A 20,679-nucleotide genomic window follows, 5' to 3' on the forward strand; every position below is an offset into this window, starting at 1 on the left:
TACAAAAGATAGGGCAAGTATATTTGGTTTATAGATTGGTCTTAGGGTGTACATGTCTGTCTGACATAATTCTGCTGAACTTGACCTTATATCATAGGTCAGTGATTATGTGGTATTTTTTGCATGTTTAGGTCAATTTTCTCACATTAAAAGTGATAATGGAGAGCAGGCGAGACATTTCAGTGTGTGCACTCTTGTTTATATAATTTGGAGAAAGTTGTAATTTATTTAACTACTATCGTTTTAAACACATTGTAACTTGAAACCATTTTTTAACAAACATTGGATTGATCAGGTAATTTTTAATTTACTAATTAGATTAATCATATTACATAAGAAAGGTAACATAATACATAAACAATAGTTATGCAAACACATAAAGCAACAGGTAAAAAGTAAACAATTTAATAATGCTGAAAATAAAATTGCCTGGACATTTTTAATTAGAATCTAAATGTTTTAGGGTAACATTGACATATTGGGACTGAGTAGATGGTTAATATTTAAGTGCATTTTAGTGCCTAAACATTTGAAGTATTTTTGGCTCAAAAAATTTCAAAGTGGCTCAAAAAGGAGTAGGGGCATTAAGGCCCAATTTTGGCCCAAGAAAATAAAATGTTTGATAACTATTTCAAATTGGCACATAATGTTTAGAAATGCATAGGGTCAAGAAATATAAATGAAAAACATTAAGATTTTTATCTGATGACGTCACAATTACGTCATAATGTATACTATTTTCACAAAAACGATGAAAATACAGAATTTATGCAGTTTTCTATCTTTATTTCCGTTGAGGAAACATAGTGCGCAGCCGAGAAACAAAAAAATAATTTAACAGAAGCTTTATTATAACTATTGGCATAATCTCACCAAATATAAAGTTGTTTCTGGAGTGCGCACATACTTTTTCAATCTAAAATATACTTCAAATTTGATGAAAAAACAAGGAAAATCACGAAATTTAACAAAATATGCTAATTAAGTCATGATTTGTTGCCATGGTAACTTGTTCGATGTCAAATTTGTTTTGTTTTTCTTAGTACCTTATTACTTAGTCAAGTTTTCAGTAGTTTAAGAATATGTATGATAACTTTTAAATTTGCAGTAATTTTTGGGCCAAATAAGGGCCTTATTGCCCCTACTCCTTTGGCTTTTGGCTCAAGTATTGGCTCAAAAAAAATTCAACCCAGAGGAAACCCTGTATATCTGTACCCTGGGTACGATTAAATTATATAAAGGTACCCTTATACCAATCTCAGGGTGTGTTTTGATATGTGCATATAGATTATCTATTGCTGATCAATAGGGATTTGGTTCTTGTGCACCTATAGCTATTGATGGAAAGTTCATTGTAGGTAAGATGAGGGGGCATGGGACATTTTAGCAAAAAGAAAAAAAGTACATAGGGTCATTTTAGCGCCGACTTCATAGGACATTTTAGTGACGTAAAATTTTGGTTACCTGTATTTTGGATAGGACATTTTAGCGAAATTTACCTGTGTTTTAATAAGGACATTTCATTGAAATTTTACCTGTAGTATCATTTTTGATACAAATCCAAGTATTTGTATAAAATTAGTAATACATATTTAAAAAAATAAGCATATTATTATTTATATGTATAATTTCTAGTTTTACACATGACTTAATTGACCAGTTTTGGCCAGTTCGTTGTGTGTAATCCTGAACTGAAATGTATGTACCAATTAATTCTTATCTTTTTCGTTGGCTATGGAAGTATTTTTCTATTATATATTTATTACACGCGTCAAATGTCCCTCAGCATTTGAGATCAATAATTTCTGTAAGAACGACCATGACTTCGTTATTCTAAGTAACTGAAATGTATTGGGGGAACAGAATTGTAGTCCGTGATTGTTTTAGATACAGAGTTGACGAATACTGAAAGTCTTAGTTACAGATTTCAATCGAATTATTATAAGCTGCAGTTAAAATAACACTTATCGTAGTGCTGTGTTTTACTGTTTAAGTCAATATTTTGATATTTTAAACTAATAAGAGTTTTAACCAGTATTTTTAGTGTTTTTTTTTTAAATCGAGTGTTTTTAGTACAATGTAAATATGCTACATTACAACTTGAATTATAATACATTAAATTTAGTGCCAGTGCTTCTTATATATTATTTATTCTAATATATATTTATTTCCTGCTAATTTTCCCAAAAATGTCGCTAAAATGTCCTACTATGTTTTTTATTTTCGCTAAATTGTCCTAAAAATCGGCGCTTAAATGTCCTATACTAAGCTGCTAAAACGTCCTTTTGTTTTCGCTAAAATGTCCCATGTAAAATGTTGACATAATCAATTTATAAATGTATTCTAGTTTAATTTCATAAACTTTTACAAAATAAATGTAAAGAATTCAAAAAGTAAAACATTTCACCGCTTTTATATCAAATTCCTTCAAAAGTCACATGACCAGTGTCAGCCTCTACCTTAATCCATGTAATTCTATTTTTTTTGTTACGGTTACATCAGCATTATTCCGTAATTAATTGCTGCCCCTTACCTGGATGTAAATCTAACATTTGCGTTATAATTACATTCCTGATGTAACGTTAACAAGTGCCAAGTTAAAAAGTGTAAAAATTTATCAACAACATAATCATTTTCCCATTAACAAATAATCCTGAATTTGCGTTGAAATAAAATGCTCTTTCCTGAATCCCATTGTGTTGAGATCATGAAATCCCATCGTTTAATTGTCTCACCTGGCCCGAAGGTTCATGTGAGCTAGCCTATCACTACCACTTGGGGTCTGTCTGTCTTCGTTAGCTTTTTACATTTTAATCTTCCATTAGGAAACCACTGGGACAATTTGGACCAAACTTGGCACCAGGGTCCATTACTTTATAAATGTAATGAATTAACGACCCAATCCGCTAACCAAGGCAGCCAACATAGTTTTAACATAGGATCCCATGCTGCAAAGGAGAAGATTAAGAAATGGACTGGTTAAATAAAGTGGTTAGTGATTTTTATGAGAGACTGTTCATTGAGATTTTCATATATTAGAGACTGTTCATTGAGATTTTCACACAATAGAGACTGTTCAGTGAGATTTTCATACTTGAGACAGTAAAGTGAGATTTTCATTTTCCAGGATATTTGTTAATTTAGACGATTTAAAGTTTTCATTCATTTTTCTGATAATTACTTGATTATTTTGCATTCGCACGGCCCCCAGGATGTCCTGAATTAAGCACTGAGACATTAGTTATTGTGCCGCAGTTTCTATGTCATTGCGACATGACGTATCTCTATGGCTTTCTAATGCAACATTAACACTAGTAAGAAGTTATTTAGCTGGTTTAAAGATACATGTACCACTATACGAAATTTTGTTTACAGTATAACTGGCATCCAGTTGCCCCATGAACTGGTAACTTTGATGACGTCAGATGTGTAATTGCAAAACTTTTGATGGTGAAAAATTACGGACAATGTGGTATGAATCTTGCATTTTTGAACCAAACGTGGCCATAATGCGGTTTCCTTCAGTTTATCCCATGACCCCACCTGGCGACGGCCGCCCTTACTAAAAAAGAAATTGAGCAAAAAATCAATTAAAAATCTTCTGAAACTGCTTGGCCAGTTTGGGTTAAACTTTTGTAGAATGGCCCTTGGATGGTCCCTTTTCAAAATTATACTCAACAAAAAAAGTTTAGCAACATTCAAAGTATAAATTAAGGACATTTTCTGTTGGTTTATATTCTAAATATTTTTTAAAATATGAAGTGAAATCACAAGATGAATATTGCTTGAAGCACACATGAGCTAAACTTTTGTTGACATTTAGTGGTTCCAGTGTTTCCGACATTAAAATTTAAAATTGCTTTAGCAATTCTCACAGAATGCTTGTTTAAATCAGTTGAGCGATACAGGCTAACCTGAGCCTCTAGTATATGGTCTATTGTACAGTGAATAGGTATATTGGTATATCATGTAATTTATATTTTGATAAAAAGTTTTCTTTTGTTTTCTTAGAGAAGAACATCGAACATTTAAAGAAGGTCAAAAGTGCAAAGAGTGAAGCAGAAATACAAGCAATCCTTTCCCATCATTTGTTTGTACTGTTAGCTCCTTCAGCAGAATATTTGATTGATGGCCATCACAGTTGGCCTGCAGATTTGAAAAAATGTCCAGCATGTCATGAAGACCTGAATCTTGGGAATACATCTATAGGTAAGATTTTTGTTGAGATGATTCACGTGAGCTTTGCAATCCCTTATCTTTTTTCTTAATTGTTAATTAAAAAGAAAGACTTCTAAAAAACCATCAGATCAGTATAATCTGTAGTTTGCCTTATTATACCCCCCGCAAATGAAGTTTGTCTGTCTGTCCGTCCGTCCATCCATCCGTCTGTCCCGTTTCATGTCGGGGGCAAAACTTTTGTACCGTAGCACCTAGGATTATCAAACTTGGTATGTGGATGCATCATATGCATGGGAAGGCGATGAGTCATGTACCAAATTTAGGTCATTGTGACCTTGACTTTGACCTTTATAATAGTAAAACCTTGTCAATTTTGTGTCCAGAGCTGAGCAGAACTTTTGTACCGTAGCACCTAGGATTTTTAACTGGGATTTTACGAATGTAAAAATCGGTTATCAGATTGGCAAGGTACGACAGGCAGGCGGGCGGGCGGGCGTTTATAGGTATATATACCACTATTTATGAGTATACCATGTATATAGGAATCGCCTAGTCTGTCGGAGCAGTACTTTTGTACCATAGCACCTAGGATTATCAATTTTGGTATATGGATGCATCATGGGAAGGTGATGTGTCGCATACTAAACTTAGATCACGGTGACCTTGACTTTGACCTTTGACCTTTATGATAGTAAAGCCTTGCCCACTTCGTGTCTTGTGCAGATTTTTTTTCAGCGATTGGATGATTTTACATAATCATCCAATCAGAACTCCTTTTAGCAACATTGAGCAACATTGAAAACTTTAAGGGCCGATTTATAGAAATGCGATGTGTCAAGTACCAAATCTAGGTCACTATGACCTTGACTTTGACCATTGACCTTTATGATAGTAAAATTTGCCCACTTCGTGTCTTGTGCAGAACTTTTGTGCCATAGCACCTAGGATTGTCAAACTTAGTGTGTTGATGCATCATGCAAAGGCGATGTGTTGTGTACTAAATCAAGGTCACTGTGACCTTGACTTTGACACTTATGATAGTACCACTGTAGCACCTAGGATAATTAAACTTGATATATGGATGCATTATACAAATATGATGTGTCATGTACCAAATTTAGGTCACTTTGATCTTTGACCTACTTTAGTATATGGTAGTAAAATGTCATCCACTTCGTGTCTCTAAATGTGTAAGCTTGTTTTCTTCATTTCATAGTTGTATTGTAGAGCCTAGGTGGGTAAATCATTGAAATTTGAACTACTTGCTGTATTTTAATATCTGATGTAAGTCATCTAACTAATGGGGCTTGGCAGATGAAGGGGCATGGGGTATACATAATGAGCTGTGCTGATAGTCTCTAGTTATAGGTAGGGCAAAATCCAAAAAATCGTTGACATACTTTTCCGGTTTTACCAACCCAGATAACTTTCACCCATGTTCTTATATAGAAGTAAAAAATTGTGGCAAAAATTAACTGACTCACACTATCGATTATTGTTATGTGCATTTTTGGAAAAATCTGGATTTCAAGTGTTAATTTCAAGGTTTTGCCATAAGTAGAAAATAAGAAGTTATTTGTTGGAAGTTGGAGCCTCTGTATCCCATGGACACATCCTTCTTAGATTTTTAGCTCACCTGACCTGACCCAAAGGTTAAATGTAAGAACATGAGATGCAAAATTCCCAAGTTAGGGTGTTTGAGGGAAATTTCTAAATTGAAGGGTTTGGGTCTTATTTTAATAAAAGGTAGAAAAAGCCCTGTTAGGTTGCCCCCTTTCAGAATTGTGTCTGATGATTCCATCCGCCAACCAAGGCAGTCAACATCAGCCGACATAGTTTTATCATAGGACCCTAATTTGTACAAAAATTGAACTTGACCTTCATTTATATAGTAGGAAATAACATTAAAATTTTAAAAAGCTATGCAGTGTTCATTCCAGGCCGCGCCATTGCGCCATTGATGCATAATTTCCACCCATGGCGCAAAGAAAACGTGCCACTTGCGCCTGTCGGGCGCGTCGTTTTTCCGTAGTCCACAATAGGAAACTTCCGGATTTTTTTCATGGTCTTCCCTGTCATTGTTCTCAGTGTTTTTATACAAGAGACCTTTCTATTAAATTTAATCATGGCTGATAAACGAAAACGAAAGTTGCTTTGAAATCTATGTTTTCCTTAATGTTTAAAGGATGCTACCGGTTAAATTGTTGATCAAGAAGTGGCAGAAGACTCTCGAATGATAAACAACACTAAAAGCGGTGATACGAGAAAATTAAACCGAATACCAGTGCAGACGTGATTGATTTACGATGCGAAACTTATGAAATGTGACCATTGTGCAATTATTATATGATAAACAAGGCAATGCTTTCGCTAACGAGACGAACAATATTCCAGGACAAGTTACAAGTACATCAATGATTCAATAAATGATTTTTTTTATAAAGAAATGAAAGCAACATTTACAAACAAAACAACTAATAAAAAGTATAATTTTGTTATATAAAATCTATTTATAAGTGCCTACAGGAAGGAAACAACTGTTTGCTTTTTGCACTGATATTAATGAGATTTTGGTCAAATTTCATGACCCACCAATATCAGTAGATGGCCCCTAGATTAACTGCCAAAGGGGCCTTTGACCCTTCAATCTGAAATTCTGGAATGAACACTGGCTATGTAATGGCGTTCTCTTTATATCATCTGGAAACGAACAGTGTGACAGACGAAAGCATGGACAGACAGACAGACGATGGACATGTGGATCACTATATACCCCTTCCCTAGGGAGAGGGGGTAAAATAAACATGCCCCAAAAATGAAATTTTCTCTGTATTGATACAATGAGCACCAAAAGCAGTACTGCAGATGCACAGAGTTTACATACAAATATATCCAGTTATCATTTATGTCACACTAGGAAAATGATCAACCTGTTTTAAGTGACCACCTGTCTTATGTGACCTAATATCAAACTTTCCTTCGAAGGTCACACAAGACAGGTACATGTAGTGACTGTCTGTCAGCTGACAGCTACCATCTTGGATGCAGGTCAAGGTCATCAAATATAATTCTGAAAGGAGACTGCCTCAACATTGGAGATAATGTTCAAAATAAACTTAAGCATGTCGGCCCAACGATCTAGTCGGTCGACATATTGCTATTCTTCCGTTTCTCTGGGGTTTTTTTTGGTTTTTTTTTCCACCTAATTTTGTCCGGAGCAATTCTCTGGAACCATAAGCCAAACTCTATAATGGGTTGGCATGAAGCAAGATGCCAATGCCTAGTTGTATGCCTGGGTCTGGAATATTCAAAATGGCTACCGTTGCCATGGAAACCGCAAAAAATATGCAAAAAATCAAAAGATGCTTCAATCTTAATGGAACTTTATATAATTGTGTCTCGTCATGCACACATGTCAAGTTGGTCCTTTGAATTTCCAACATGGCTGCCATTGACATGGAAACCGAAGATAAAAGATTTTTGAAAAATGTTCAAAACTTATTCAAACTTTGCAGAAATGTTACTATTCATAATAGAAGGTTGGCATGAAGCAAGATACCAATGCCAAGTTGTATGCCTGGGTCTGGAATTTTCAAAATGGTTACGGTTGCAATGGAAACCACACAGAAATATTCGAAATTTTGAAAGATGCTCCAATCTTGATAAAACTTTACAGAAATGTGAATTGTCATGCATACATGTCAAACTGGTCCTTGGAATTTTCAAAATGGCTGTCGTTACCATGGAAACCGAAAATAAAAAAAAATTGAAAAATGTTCAAGACTGGCTGAAACTTTTTAGAAATGTTACTTTTCATTCATATTTTTTAAGTCAGTGTATGGGAAATCTAAAGTAGCTGCCATTACCATGGAAACAGGCCGGGCTGACATTAGCTATTTCTAGTTTTTTTCCCTTTTTTTTCCACCAAATTTTGTCCATCGCAGTTCTCTGGAACCATAAGTCATAGAATATGGGAGGTTGGCATGAAGTAAGATGCCAATGCCTAGTTGTGCACCTGGGGTCTGGAATTTTTCAAAATGGCTGCTGTTGCCATGGAACCTGCAAAAATATGCAAAATTTAAAAGATGCTTCAATCTTCATAAAACTTTACACTTATATGTCTTGTCATGAATACATGTCCAGTTGGTCCTTGGAATTTCCAAAATGGCTGCCATTACCATGGAAACAGATAATTAAAGATTTTTGAAAATTGTTCAAAACTGATTTATATTAGAAGTTTGACATGAAGTAAGAGACCAATGCCTAGTTGAGCACTTTGGTCCTGGAATTTTCAAAATGGATATTGTTGTCATGGAAACCGCAAAAATATGCAAAATTTAAAATCTGCTATATGTACAATGTTTATAAAACTTTACATAAATGGGTCTTGTCATGCATACATGTCCATTTGGTACCAGGAATTTTCAAAATTGTTGCCGTTACCATGGAAACAAAAATTTAAAGATTTTTATACGACCGCAAAAATTTGCGGTCGTATATTGTTATCGCCCATGGCGTCGTCGGCGGCGGCATGGGTGTCCAGATTTGTGGTTTTCGGACGATAACTTGAGTTCTGATTGAGCAAATGCTATGAAATTTTAACATAAGGTATAAATCCACAAAATACAGCTTGGGATTGTTTTTGGGGGTTATGCCCCGCTGATTCCTGAAATAGGGGCCAAAAGAGGAAAAATAAGTGTTTATATTAATTTTGATGTGGAGGACTTATTTTTTGTTCAATTTTAATGAAATTTTTTTCATAATGTTCCTTATGAAATTCTGCATTGGCAGTTTGTCAACGGATTTAACGTAGCCTTTACCGTTTCCGAGTAATTAGCGGCCAAAGTGGTGCTAAATCCCCAAAAACAAACTTTTTTATTTCTTGTCTGATTTCAACTGGGTTTTTTTCTTTGGATTCCTTATGAAATTTTTGAAACAGGGAATTTTCACCAATTTGAGCTAAGACTTACGGTTTCCGAGCTACAAGGGGCTGAAAGGGGCTAAAAAGGACTTCTCCTTTTTGTTCGCCAAATTTTTATTTTTCATCTTATTTTGGTTTTGTTTTTTTTCATTATGTTCCTGATGAAATTCCGCACTGGTGATATCGTTACGGATTTAACGTAGCTTTTACCGTTTCCGAGCTATAAGGGGCCAAAGAGGTGCTAAATCCCTCAAAACGAACTTTTTTATTTCTCCTCCGATTTCAATGGGTTTTTTTTTCTCTGGATTCCTTATAAAATTGCTGACATAGGGAATTTTCACCATGACAAGACAGTCACACATTGAATGATACATAGGGTTGGTGTCCCCCGGGTCATCCCAACCACGCCTACTTTGAAAATGATTGAATAACTTGAAAACGATGAGATTCCTACCCTTAAACCATATATTTTCTTGTTCCTCATGACAAAACGCATTGAATGATCTATATGATTGGCCCAAAAATATCAATGTGTTTTTAGCTCTTCGGGACAAGTGAGCTTATGCCATCACTTGGCGTCCGTCGTCGTCTGTCGTCCGTCGTCTGTCGTCGTAAACTATTTCAAGAATCTTCTCCTCTGAAACTACTGGGCCAAATACTTTCAAACTTTAACTGAATGTTCCTTAGGGTATCTAATTTATAAATTGTATCCGAAGTTTTGATCTATCAACAAACATGGTCGCCATTGCTAAAAATAGAACATAGGGGTCAAATGCAGTTTTTGGCTTATAACTCAAAAACCAAAGCATTTAGAGCAAATCTGACATGGGGTAATATTGTTTATCAGGTCAAGATCTATCTGCCCTGAAATTTTCAGATGAATCAGACAACCCGTTGTTGGGTTGCTGCCCCTGAATTGGTAATTTTAAGGAAATTTTGCTGTTTTTGGTTATTATCTTGAATATTATTATAGATAGAGATAAACTGTAAACAGGAATAATGTTCAGCAAAGTAAGATTTACAAATAAGTCAACATGACGGAAATGGTCAGTTGACCCCTTTAGGAGTTATTGCCCTTTATAGTCAATTTTTAACCATTTTTCGTAAATCTTAGTAATCTTTTACAAAAATCTTCTCCTCTGAAACTACTGGGCAAAATACTTTCAAACTTTAACTGAATGTTCCTTAGGGTATCTAGTTTGTAAATTGTATCTGAAGTTATGATCTATCAACAAACATGGTCGCCATTGCTAAAAATAGAACATAGGGGTCAAATGCAGTTTTTGGCTTATAACTCAAAAACCAAAGCATTTAGAGCAAATCTGACCTGGTGCTATATTGTTTATCAGGTCAAGATCTATCTGCCCTGAAATTTTCAGATGAATCAGACAACCTGTTGTTGGGTTGCTGCCCCTGAATTGATAATTTTAAGGAAATTTTGCTGTTTTTGGTTATTATCTTACTTATTATTATAGATAGAGATAAACTGTAAACAGCAATAATGTTCAGCAAAGTAAGATTTACAAATAAGTCAAATGACGGAAATGGTCAGTTGACCCCTTTAGGAGTTATTGCCCTTTATAGTCAATTTTTAACCATTTTTCGTAAATCTTAAAAATCTTTTACAAAATTCTTCTCCTCTGAAACTACTGGGCCAAATACTTCCAAACTTTAACTGAATGTTCCTTAGGGTATCTAGTTTGTAAATTGTATCCGAAGTTATGATCTATAAACAAACATGGTCGCCATTGCTAAAAATAGAACATAGGGGTAAAATGCAGTTTTTGGCTTATAACTCAAAAACCAAAGCATTTAGAGCAAATCTGACCTGGGGTTATAATGTTTATCAGGTCAAGATCTACAATGTATCTGCCCTGAAATTTTCAGATGAATCAGACAACCTGTTGTTGGGTTGCTGCCCCTGAATTGATAATTTTAAGGAAATTTTGCTGTTTTTGTTTATTATCTTGAATATAATTATAGATAGAAATAAACTGTAAACAGCAATGATGTTCAGCAAAGTAAGATCTTCAATTAAGTCAATTTGACCAAAATTGTCAATTGACCCCTTAAGGAGTTATTGCCCTTTAAGGACTTTTTTCGCAATTTGTTCATCATGTTGACTTACTTTAAAAAATCTTCTCCTTTGAAACTGCTGTATCAATTTCAGCCAAACTTAGGCTAAATGAGTTTCAGAGTATTTAGTATAAATTTTATATTTTATTTCCTTGTATGTCAAGAAACATAGCTACTATGGCTAAAATAGAACATAGGAGAAAATGATTATTTTTTTTGGCTTTTGAAGAAAATAGGACGATCCAAAAAACATTTAAATAAATTGAAAAGCCAAAATAATCATTGATGAGAGATTTAACCAAAAGAATAAAGGTGAGCGATTCAGGCTCTTGAGAGCCTCTTGTTTACAATGTATTCAACTTGGATAATAAGTCCAACATGTTAATGTGTCAAAAACTAATCTTGTGTCCACCTTTTCCCCAGAAATTTTTGGGTTTGTTTGGGAGACTTTCGTAACAGCATCCTGTTACAATGATCACTCGTCTTATTTTGGTTTTGTTTTTTTCATTATATTCCTTATGAACTTCCGCACCGGCAGAGTTTAATGGATTTACTATAGCTTTTACCGTTTTCAAGCTATTAGGGGCCAAAGTGGTCTTAAATAAAAAAAAAAAACGAACTTTTTTATTTCTTGTCCGATTGCAATGGGTTTTTTTCTTTGGATTTCTTATGGAACTTCCAATGCGAAAAATTTCTCAGATTTGAGCTAGGACTTATGGTTTACTAGCTACACTACAGCTCAGGTGGACTTTGACATTTCCACCTGCCCACCGTGGGCAGCCCACTCTTGCCCACTCCAATTTAAATTCAAATTTTGCAGAATTATTGAATGAGAGAGCTTCAGTGTTTATTTCAGGGCAAAGTATATGCTAGTCTAATTCTTAAAACTGAGAAATAGCATGTCCACTCCATAGGGTGGGCATGGTGGACAAGCTGGAAGTTTTGCCCACTCTGTGCCCACTCCCACTGTGGACGGGTGGACATGTCAAAATCCACCTGAACTGTAGTGTACAAGGGGCTTAAAAGGGCCAAAATTGACTTTTGTCAAATTTTTGTTTTTCATCTTATTTTGGTTTTGTTTTTTTCATTATGTTCCTTACGAACTTTTTTTATTTCTTGTCCGTTTTCAACATATTTTTTTTAGTTTGGATTCCGTATGAAATTTCCAACCCGTTTGATTCTTTCCAAATTTGAGCTGGGACTTAAGGTTTCCCAGCTACAAGGGTCTTAATTTCTGTGTCCAGCATATTACTGTGTCCAGCTAATTACTGTATCCAGCAAATTACTGTGTCAAGCATATTATTGTGTCCACTTTAGTAGTGTGTCAATGCTTGCCCAAATGAACACTTGTCGACCACTGCAGTCGTATCATGCTCCGCTCGGCGGAGCTTTTTATTCAGATTGGTTATAAGGAGGGATACTATTTACAAATGAAATTTTCTTTTGGGTATGGGGATTCTTGGTACATTAATATGTCATACATGTACATGTAACATTATACAACTCAAAAAAAAAAAAAATTTCTTAGCACTTTGATGAAACGATACATGCATGTTATGGCAAACCAAATAGTGGAAATCCATGAATCTGCTTACAGAAATAAACACAAAATAATTCTGCGATATAAAAAAAAATTTCAGAGTCAAACTGAAGGAGCGTAAAGCAGTCAACAGCAAATAAACAAACCTATTTTCAATTTAGACCTTAGACAGTTTGGTGGTTAAGGGTTTTTTTAAACTCCAGATTATTGTTTCTTTTAAGGACATCACAAAGTTTGGTATGGTTTTCCTGATATCATAGTTAATAAAACTACTGTCAAAGTTAAAAAAGATGAAGATGAGAGCATTGAAGATGAAGAAACTCAAGACTATGAGTGGAGAGAACCTGATGCAAAAAGGTTAAAAGTCACGAATGATAAACAGAATGAAATGGGAGCTGGTGGGGAAGGCTCAAATTTAAGCCCTGATGTATTCACTACAAGCATTGAGGTGAAAAAAGATCAGGGATTTGCCAATGAAAAGAATTTGATACAGACTTTTGCTCAAACTATTACAAATGCTTTTTATCAGTCAAAACTGAATCCAAAGCTGAACAATCTCTGTATTCCATCTTTCTTAGTCTCAAATGTTAAACTAAGAATTATGATGTACAACTGCACACAAGACAGACTCTACATGTCTGAAAACATAGCTCTCTGGAATAAGGATGACAGTCTGAATGTTGGAACAGTCATTTGTATATGGTTGGTGTTAAATTTTGAAAACTTCCAAAACTGTGTTTCAGCAGAAGATCTTGAAGCTGTTGGGCTTAAAAAGTCAACCTTTCAGGAAAAACTGCCTGGTGATATTCTTGCAATATATCAAAATGAACTAAGTAGATACTTGCCAATAAAAAAAGTAAAAAAAGAGGAGCAACCACCAAAGACAGCTTTTGACCTACCGATGTCTAAGTATGCCCAAAATGTGTTGCAAAAGTTGGCTGGAATGGCTCATCGTTACTTTACATAAGTCCATTAGTTTTGGCAGGTATGTATCACTGTGTATATATCCTTAGCATTCTCAATAGATGTAACGGGTCCAAATTTTTAGCTCACCTTACCCAAAAAAATAGATTGGTCATAGGGTGTACATGTCTGTCTGACATAATTCTTTTGACCTTGACCTCATTTCATAGGTCAGTGAGTATGTGGTATTTTTGCATGGTTAGGTCCATTTCCTCCCATTGGAAGTGATAATGGAGAGCAGGTGAGACATTTCAGCGTGTGCACTCTTGTAAACTTTATATTTTAGAAGTTAGAAGAGCTGAATGTTTAATATCTTGCATGTAGATGCCTCATGATATAAAGTTTCTGTCTGGCATATTTCCATTGTCCTTGACCTCATTTTCATGGTTCACTGACCTCTTGAAAATTTATGTTGGTCAACGTTAAGTTTTCGTGATTAAGTCCATTTCTCTTATACTACAAGTGGTAGGGCAACTATATTTGGTTTATAGATTGGTCTTAAGACTTACATGTCCGTCTGGCACAGTCCACCTGTCCTTGACCTCATTTCATGGTTCAGCGATCAACGTTAAGTTTGTGATTAAGTCCATTTATCTAATACTACAAGTGGTAGGGCAACTGTATTTGGTTTATAGTTGGTCTTAAGGCATACATGTCTGTCTAGCACAGTTCACCTGTCCTTGACCTCATTTCATGGTTCAGCGACCAACGTTAAGTTTTTCGTGATTAAGTCCATTTCTCTAATACTACAAGTGAAAGGGCAACTATATTTGGTTTATAGATTGGTCTTAAGGTGTACATGTTCGTCTGGCACAGTTCACCTGCCCTTGACCTCATTTCATGGTTCAGTGATCAACGATAAGTTTTTATACGACCGCAAATTTTGAAAAAAATTTCGTCGTATATTGCTATCACGTTGTCGTCGTCGTCGTCGTCGTCGTCGTCGTCGTCGTCCGAATACTTTTAGTTTTCGCACTCTAACTTTAGTAAAAGTGAATAGAAATCTATGAAATTTTAACACAAGGTTTATGACCATAAAAGGAAGGCTGGTATTGATTTTGGGAGTTTTGGTCCCAACATTTTAGGAATTAGGGGCCAAAAAGGGCCCAAATAAGCATTTTCTTGGTTTTCGCACTATAACTTTAGTTTAAGTTAATAGAAATCTATGAAATTTTGACACAAGGTTTATGACCACAAAAGAAAGGTTGGGATTGATTTTGGGAGTTTTGGTTTCAACAGTTTAGGAATTAGGGGCCAAAAAAGGGCCCAAATAAGCATTATTCTTGGTTTTCGCACAATAACTTTAGTTAAAGTAAATAGAAATCAATGAAATTTAAACACAATGTTTATGACCACAAAAGGAAGGTTTGTTTTGATTTTGGGAGTTTCGGTCCCAACAGTTTAGGAATTAGGGGCCAAAAAGGGACCCAAATAAGCATTTTTCTTGGTTTTCGCACCATAGCGTTAGTATAAGTAAATAGAAATCTATGAAATTTAAACACAAGGTTTATGACTATAAAAGGAAGGTTGGTATTGATTTTGGGAGTTTTGGTCCCAACAGTTAAGGAAAAAGGGGCCCAAAGGGTCCAAAATTAAACTTTGTTTGATTTCATCAAAATTGAATAATTGGGGTTCTTTAATATGCCGAATCTAACTGTGAATGTAGATTCTTAATTTTTGGTCCCGCTTTCAAATTGGTCTACATTAAGGTCCAAAGGGTCCAAAATTAAACTTAGTTTGATTTTAACAAAAATTGAAACCTTGGGGTTCTTTGATATGCTGAATCTAAAAATGTACTTAGATTTTTGATTATTGGCCCAGTTTTCAAGTTGGCCCAAATCGAGGTCCAAAATTAAACATTGTTTGATTTCATCAAAAATTGAATAATTGGGGTTCTTTGATATGCCAAATCTAACTGTGTATGTAGATTCTTAATTTTTGGTCCAGTTTTAAAATTGGTCTAAATTAAAGTGCAAAGGGTCCAAAATTTAACTAAGTTTGATTTTAACAAAAATTAAATTCTTGGGCCTCTTTGATATGCTGAATCTAAACATGTACTTAGATTTTTGATTATGGGCCCAGTTTTCAAGTTGGTCCAAATCAGGATCTAAAATTATTATATTAGTATTGTGCAATAGCAAGTCTTTTCAATTGCACAGTATTGTGCAATGGCAAGAAATATCTAATTTCACAATATTGTGAAATAGCAAATTTTTTTTTAATTAAGAGTTATCTTTCTTTGTCCAGTATATTAAGCAAGAAATATCTGCAAGAATTTTTTTTAATTGGAGTTATCTTTCTTTGTCCAGAATCAACTTAAATCTACAATGTATATTCACTTTTTACTACCAACTGATAAATTTAAATAATCTTTACCATTCAGTGATAACAAGCAGTTTTTTTTTTACATCTTAATATTTTATGATGTATTTAAATGAGTAGTAATTGTTGCAAACTCCACTAGAATATTTTAAATGAAATTAGTTTTGGAATAAGGGAAAGGGGGATGTGATTAAAAAATTGGGTTCAATTTTTCTCATTTGAAATTTCATAAATAAAAAAAAAATTTCTTCAAACATTTTTTTGAGAGCAGTGGCGGATCCAGAGGGGGGGTTCCAGGGGTTCGCACCCCCCCTTTATTTTGGTCGATCAATGCATTTGTATCAGGACATATGTTTTGCACCCCCCCTTTGCCCTGGGATAGCACCCCCCCTTTGGAAAATTCCTGCATCCGCCCCTGGAGAGGATTAATATTCAACAGCATAGTGAATTGCTCTAAGAGAAAACAAAAATTTTAAATTCATTTGAATACATTCATTCTGTGTCAGAAACCTATGCTGTGTCAACTATTTAATCACAATCCAAATTTAGAGCGGAATCCAGCTTGAATGTTGTGTCCATACTTGCCCCAACCGTTCAGGGTTCAACCTCTGCGGTCGTATAAAGCTACGCCCTGCGGAGCATCTGGTTGTGATTAAGTCCATTTTTCTTATACTACAAGTGGTAGGGCAACTATATTTGGTTTATAGATTGGTCTTAAGGCGTACATGTCCGTCTGACACAGTTCACCTGTCCTTGACCTCATTTCATGGTTCAGCTATCAACTTTAAGTTTTCATGATTAAGTCCATTTATCTAATACTACAAGTGGTAGGGCAACTGTATTTGGTTTATAGTTGGTCTTGAGGCATACATGTCTGTCTAGCACAGTTCACCTGTCCTTGACCTCATTTCATGGTTCAGCGACCAACGTTAAGTTTTTCGTGATTAAGTCCATTTCTCTAATACTACAAGTGAAAGGGCAACTATATTTGGTTTATAGATTGGTCTTAAGGTGTACATGTTCGTCTGGCACAGTTCACCTGCCCTTGACCTCATTTCATGGTTCAGTGATCAACGATAAGTTTTTGTGATTAAGTCCATTTTTCTTATACTACAAGTGGTAGGGCAACTATATTTGGTTTATAGATTGGTCTTAAGGCGTACATGTCCGTCTGACACAGTTCACCTGTCCTTGACCTCATTTCATGGTTCAGCTATCAACTTTAAGTTTTCATGATTAAGTCCATTTATCTAATACTACAAGTGGTAGGGTAACTATATTTGGTTTATAGATTGGTCTTAAGGCATACATGTCTGTTTGGCACAGTTCACCTGCCCTTGACCTTATTTCATGGTTCAGCGACCAACGTTAAGTTTTCGTGATTAAGTCCATTTTTCTTATACTACAAGTGGTAGGGCAACTATATTTGGTTTATAGATTGGTCTTAAGGCGTACATGTCTGTCTGGCACAGTTCACCTGTCCTTGACCTCATTTCATGGTTCAGCAATCAACGTTAAGTTTTCGTGATTAACTCCATTTATCTAATACTACAAGTGGTAGGGCAACTATATTTGGTTTATAGATTGGTCTTAAGGCGAACATGTCTGTCTGGCACAGTTCACCTGTCCTTGACCTCATTTCATGGTTCAGCGACCAACGTTAAGTTTGCGTGATTAAAATAAAAATAGAGGATGTGGTATGATTGTCAATGAGACAGTCATCCGCAAAGGTTTGAACTACAAATAAAAATTCATCTACAGGTCACCGTACGGCCTTCAACAATGGACAAGAATCCACACCGTAAAGTAAGCTGTAAAAGGCCCCTAAACAATAAAATATGAAACAATTCAAGATAAGAACAAATGGCCTATTCTCAGGATATATGATACAAAAATAACAATGAGAACATGAAGACAACGACAACCACCGAAATACAGGTTCCTGGCTTGGGACAGGCACATAAAGTATGTGGCGGGGTTAAACATGTTTGTGAGTACTCAACCCTCCCCCTAACCTGGGATAGTGGTGTAACAATATAACAAGAAAACAAACAATAAAAACCAGAAGAAAAGGATTTAACTCTAGAAAACGATACAGTTACAAGGTAAATACAATAACTAAAGCATTAACAAAGAAGACAAAAGACAACAAGTGTATCGACCTCAATAGTGTACTCGCTGCTAACTACCAGCCAGTTCAAAATCCAAAAAACAACTGGTAAGCAAGTCAAGTTTCTAGAACTAAAATATCAATTACTACACGTCAAACATGATTTAGTGCAGAAAAATCATCGACAGATAAAGAAAACAGGACCTTGTGCACATGCCAAAAAATAACAAATAAATTATGGGCAAGCTGTAGGATAGTAATAAAGACTTAATTTCGAATTATACTGTTGACCAGCATGTCTATATCGGTACCAAAAAACACAATCTGTAAAGATCTAACAACAATATTATGACAATAACCTTTACAAATTAGTTTATTCAAGTGGCTAGTGAGTCCCAAAGGATTACGTTTAAATTTTCTGGCTTTATTCACAACATTCCCATAGAAGGAAGGATGTGATATACCGTTCCTAATAAGACTCCTACAAGTACAATTAAATTTAGTGACAACGTCTTTGTATCTACGGAAGAATTTAGTAAAAGTTTTGATTAATTTATGGTAACGATAACCTTGACTTAATAATTAATCAGTTATACAAAGATTAAGTTCATTAAAATCTGAAACGTCGCTACATACACGTCCATATCTAACAAGCTGGGAAATATAAACACTGTATGATGGCGCTAACGGTACATCCCCGTCAAGGAAGGGAAAATTAACTATAGGGAACGAGAAATCATCCCTCTTATCGTAAATTTTAGTATGAAGGGATCCTTGTGAAATAGAAATATCCAAATTCAAAAAAGGACATCGTGAACTGTCTGTATTAGCTTTATTCAATGTCAGTTCCTTAGTTTAAATTTCTGCAGTGTACTTGTAGAAGTCCGGGTTATTTAAAGCAAAAATATCATCAAGATAACGATAAGTATTATTAAATTCGTCAATTAAATGGTGTTTAGCAGGATCTTTACTGAGTTTTACCATGAATTGTGACTCATAATAATAGAGAAACAAGTCTGCAATTAACGGGGCACAATTTGTGCCCATAGGGATTCCTACAACTTGCCGATAAACTTTATCACCGAACCGGATATATATATTCAATTGTCCAGAAGAAAATTGAGAGAATTTATCATCTCCTCACACGTCCAGTAAGTGTACCTTTTATATTTGTCTTTAGCACTAGAGAAAAAAGATCTAAAACGGTTACAACAAATATACTTGCAATCAGATTCATCAAAAGACCATTAATCAAACTTGAAAATTTCTGTTTAATTAGGTTGTGTGGAAATGTAGTGTAAAGTGTGGAAAAGTCATAACTGTCAACAGATTCAAAAGGCTTATCAAAAGCATGTAATTTATCCAAAACCTCCAAAGAATTTTTTACACTCCAGAAATAGTTCGTACCGTTACATTCATAAGCTTTATTGCAATATTTGATAATGAGTTCCTTTATAGTAGTGAGGGCAGTAGTTAAAAGGACAGAAATATTAGTTGTAGTGCACTTACTGGACGCCGAGATAAAACGGAATTTGAATGGGTTTTTATGAAGTTTTGGTAACCAATACATGGTGGGGACTTTAGAATGTTCAGTACCGGCCCTTAGCTTATCTGTAGCGATGATATGACGCTCTACAATTTGACGCTCAGTCGCATTAATGGCTTCGAAAGTAGAATTCACAATTTCATTCTTCAGTACTTCCACATAGAACATGTACTTACGTCATTTATCTAATACTACAAGTGGTAGGGTAACTATATTTTGTTTATAGATTGGTCTTAGGGTGTACATGTCTGTCTGACATAATTCTTTTGACCTTGACCTCATTTCATAGGTCTGTGAGTATGTGGTATTTTTGCATGGTTAGGTCCATTTCCTCCCATTTGAAGTGATAATGGAGAGCAGGCCAGACGTTTCAGCGTGTGCACTCTTGTTACGTTTGGTTTATGAAATTTCAAACCTGTATGATTCTTTTCAAATTTTAGCTGGGACTTACCGTTTCGGAGCTACAAGGGTCTAAATTTCTGTCCAGCATATTACTGTGTCCAGCATATTATTGTGTCCATTTAAGTAGTGTGTCAACGCTTGCCCAAATGAACACTTATTTGACCACTGCGGTCGTATCATGCTGCGTTCTGCGAACCTTTTTATTCTTTTATAAGACACATCTTTTTTTTTATTTTCAGTAAATGCAATAATTCATGTGCCATGGATTTTTTTTTATATTTTCATCAGAATGAGGGTTCAATTATTTATTTCCAAAATCTTCCACTGTCCTTGTACAAAATATCTAATTGCACAATATTGTGCAATAGCAAGAAATTTTCTATTGGAGTTATCTTTCTTTGTTCAGAATAGTAGTTGAATCAACTTAAATCATTGTTTTATACAATATCCAATGTATATTCACTTTTACAACCAACCAATCTTTACCATTCAGTGATAACAAGCACTTTATTTTACATTTTAATATTTTATGATGTATTTAAAAGAGTAGTTATTGTTGCAAACTCCATTAGAAATTTGAATTGATATCAGTTTTGGAAATAGGGAAAGGGGCATGTGAA

At 34.9% G+C, this 20,679-nt stretch overlaps 1 protein-coding gene across 1 annotated transcript in view; it reads left to right on the forward strand.

The window, feature by feature from the left end:
- The window catches only part of LOC134691043 (uncharacterized), a 35,082-nt gene that overhangs the window by 7,185 nt on the left and 7,218 nt on the right, over window positions 1-20,679 (forward strand). The window contains exons 2-3 of the mRNA XM_063551237.1: window positions 4,012-4,209; window positions 12,938-13,701. Of these exons, the coding sequence (XP_063407307.1) occupies window positions 4,012-4,209; window positions 12,938-13,683 (944 nt within the window). The 3' untranslated portion in view covers window positions 13,684-13,701. The remainder of the gene's footprint in view (window positions 1-4,011; window positions 4,210-12,937; window positions 13,702-20,679) is intronic.

Source organism: Mytilus trossulus, chromosome 11 (assembly GCF_036588685.1).
Source record: "Mytilus trossulus isolate FHL-02 chromosome 11, PNRI_Mtr1.1.1.hap1, whole genome shotgun sequence".
In the NCBI taxonomy this organism is placed as follows: Eukaryota; Metazoa; Mollusca; class Bivalvia; order Mytilida; family Mytilidae; genus Mytilus; species Mytilus trossulus.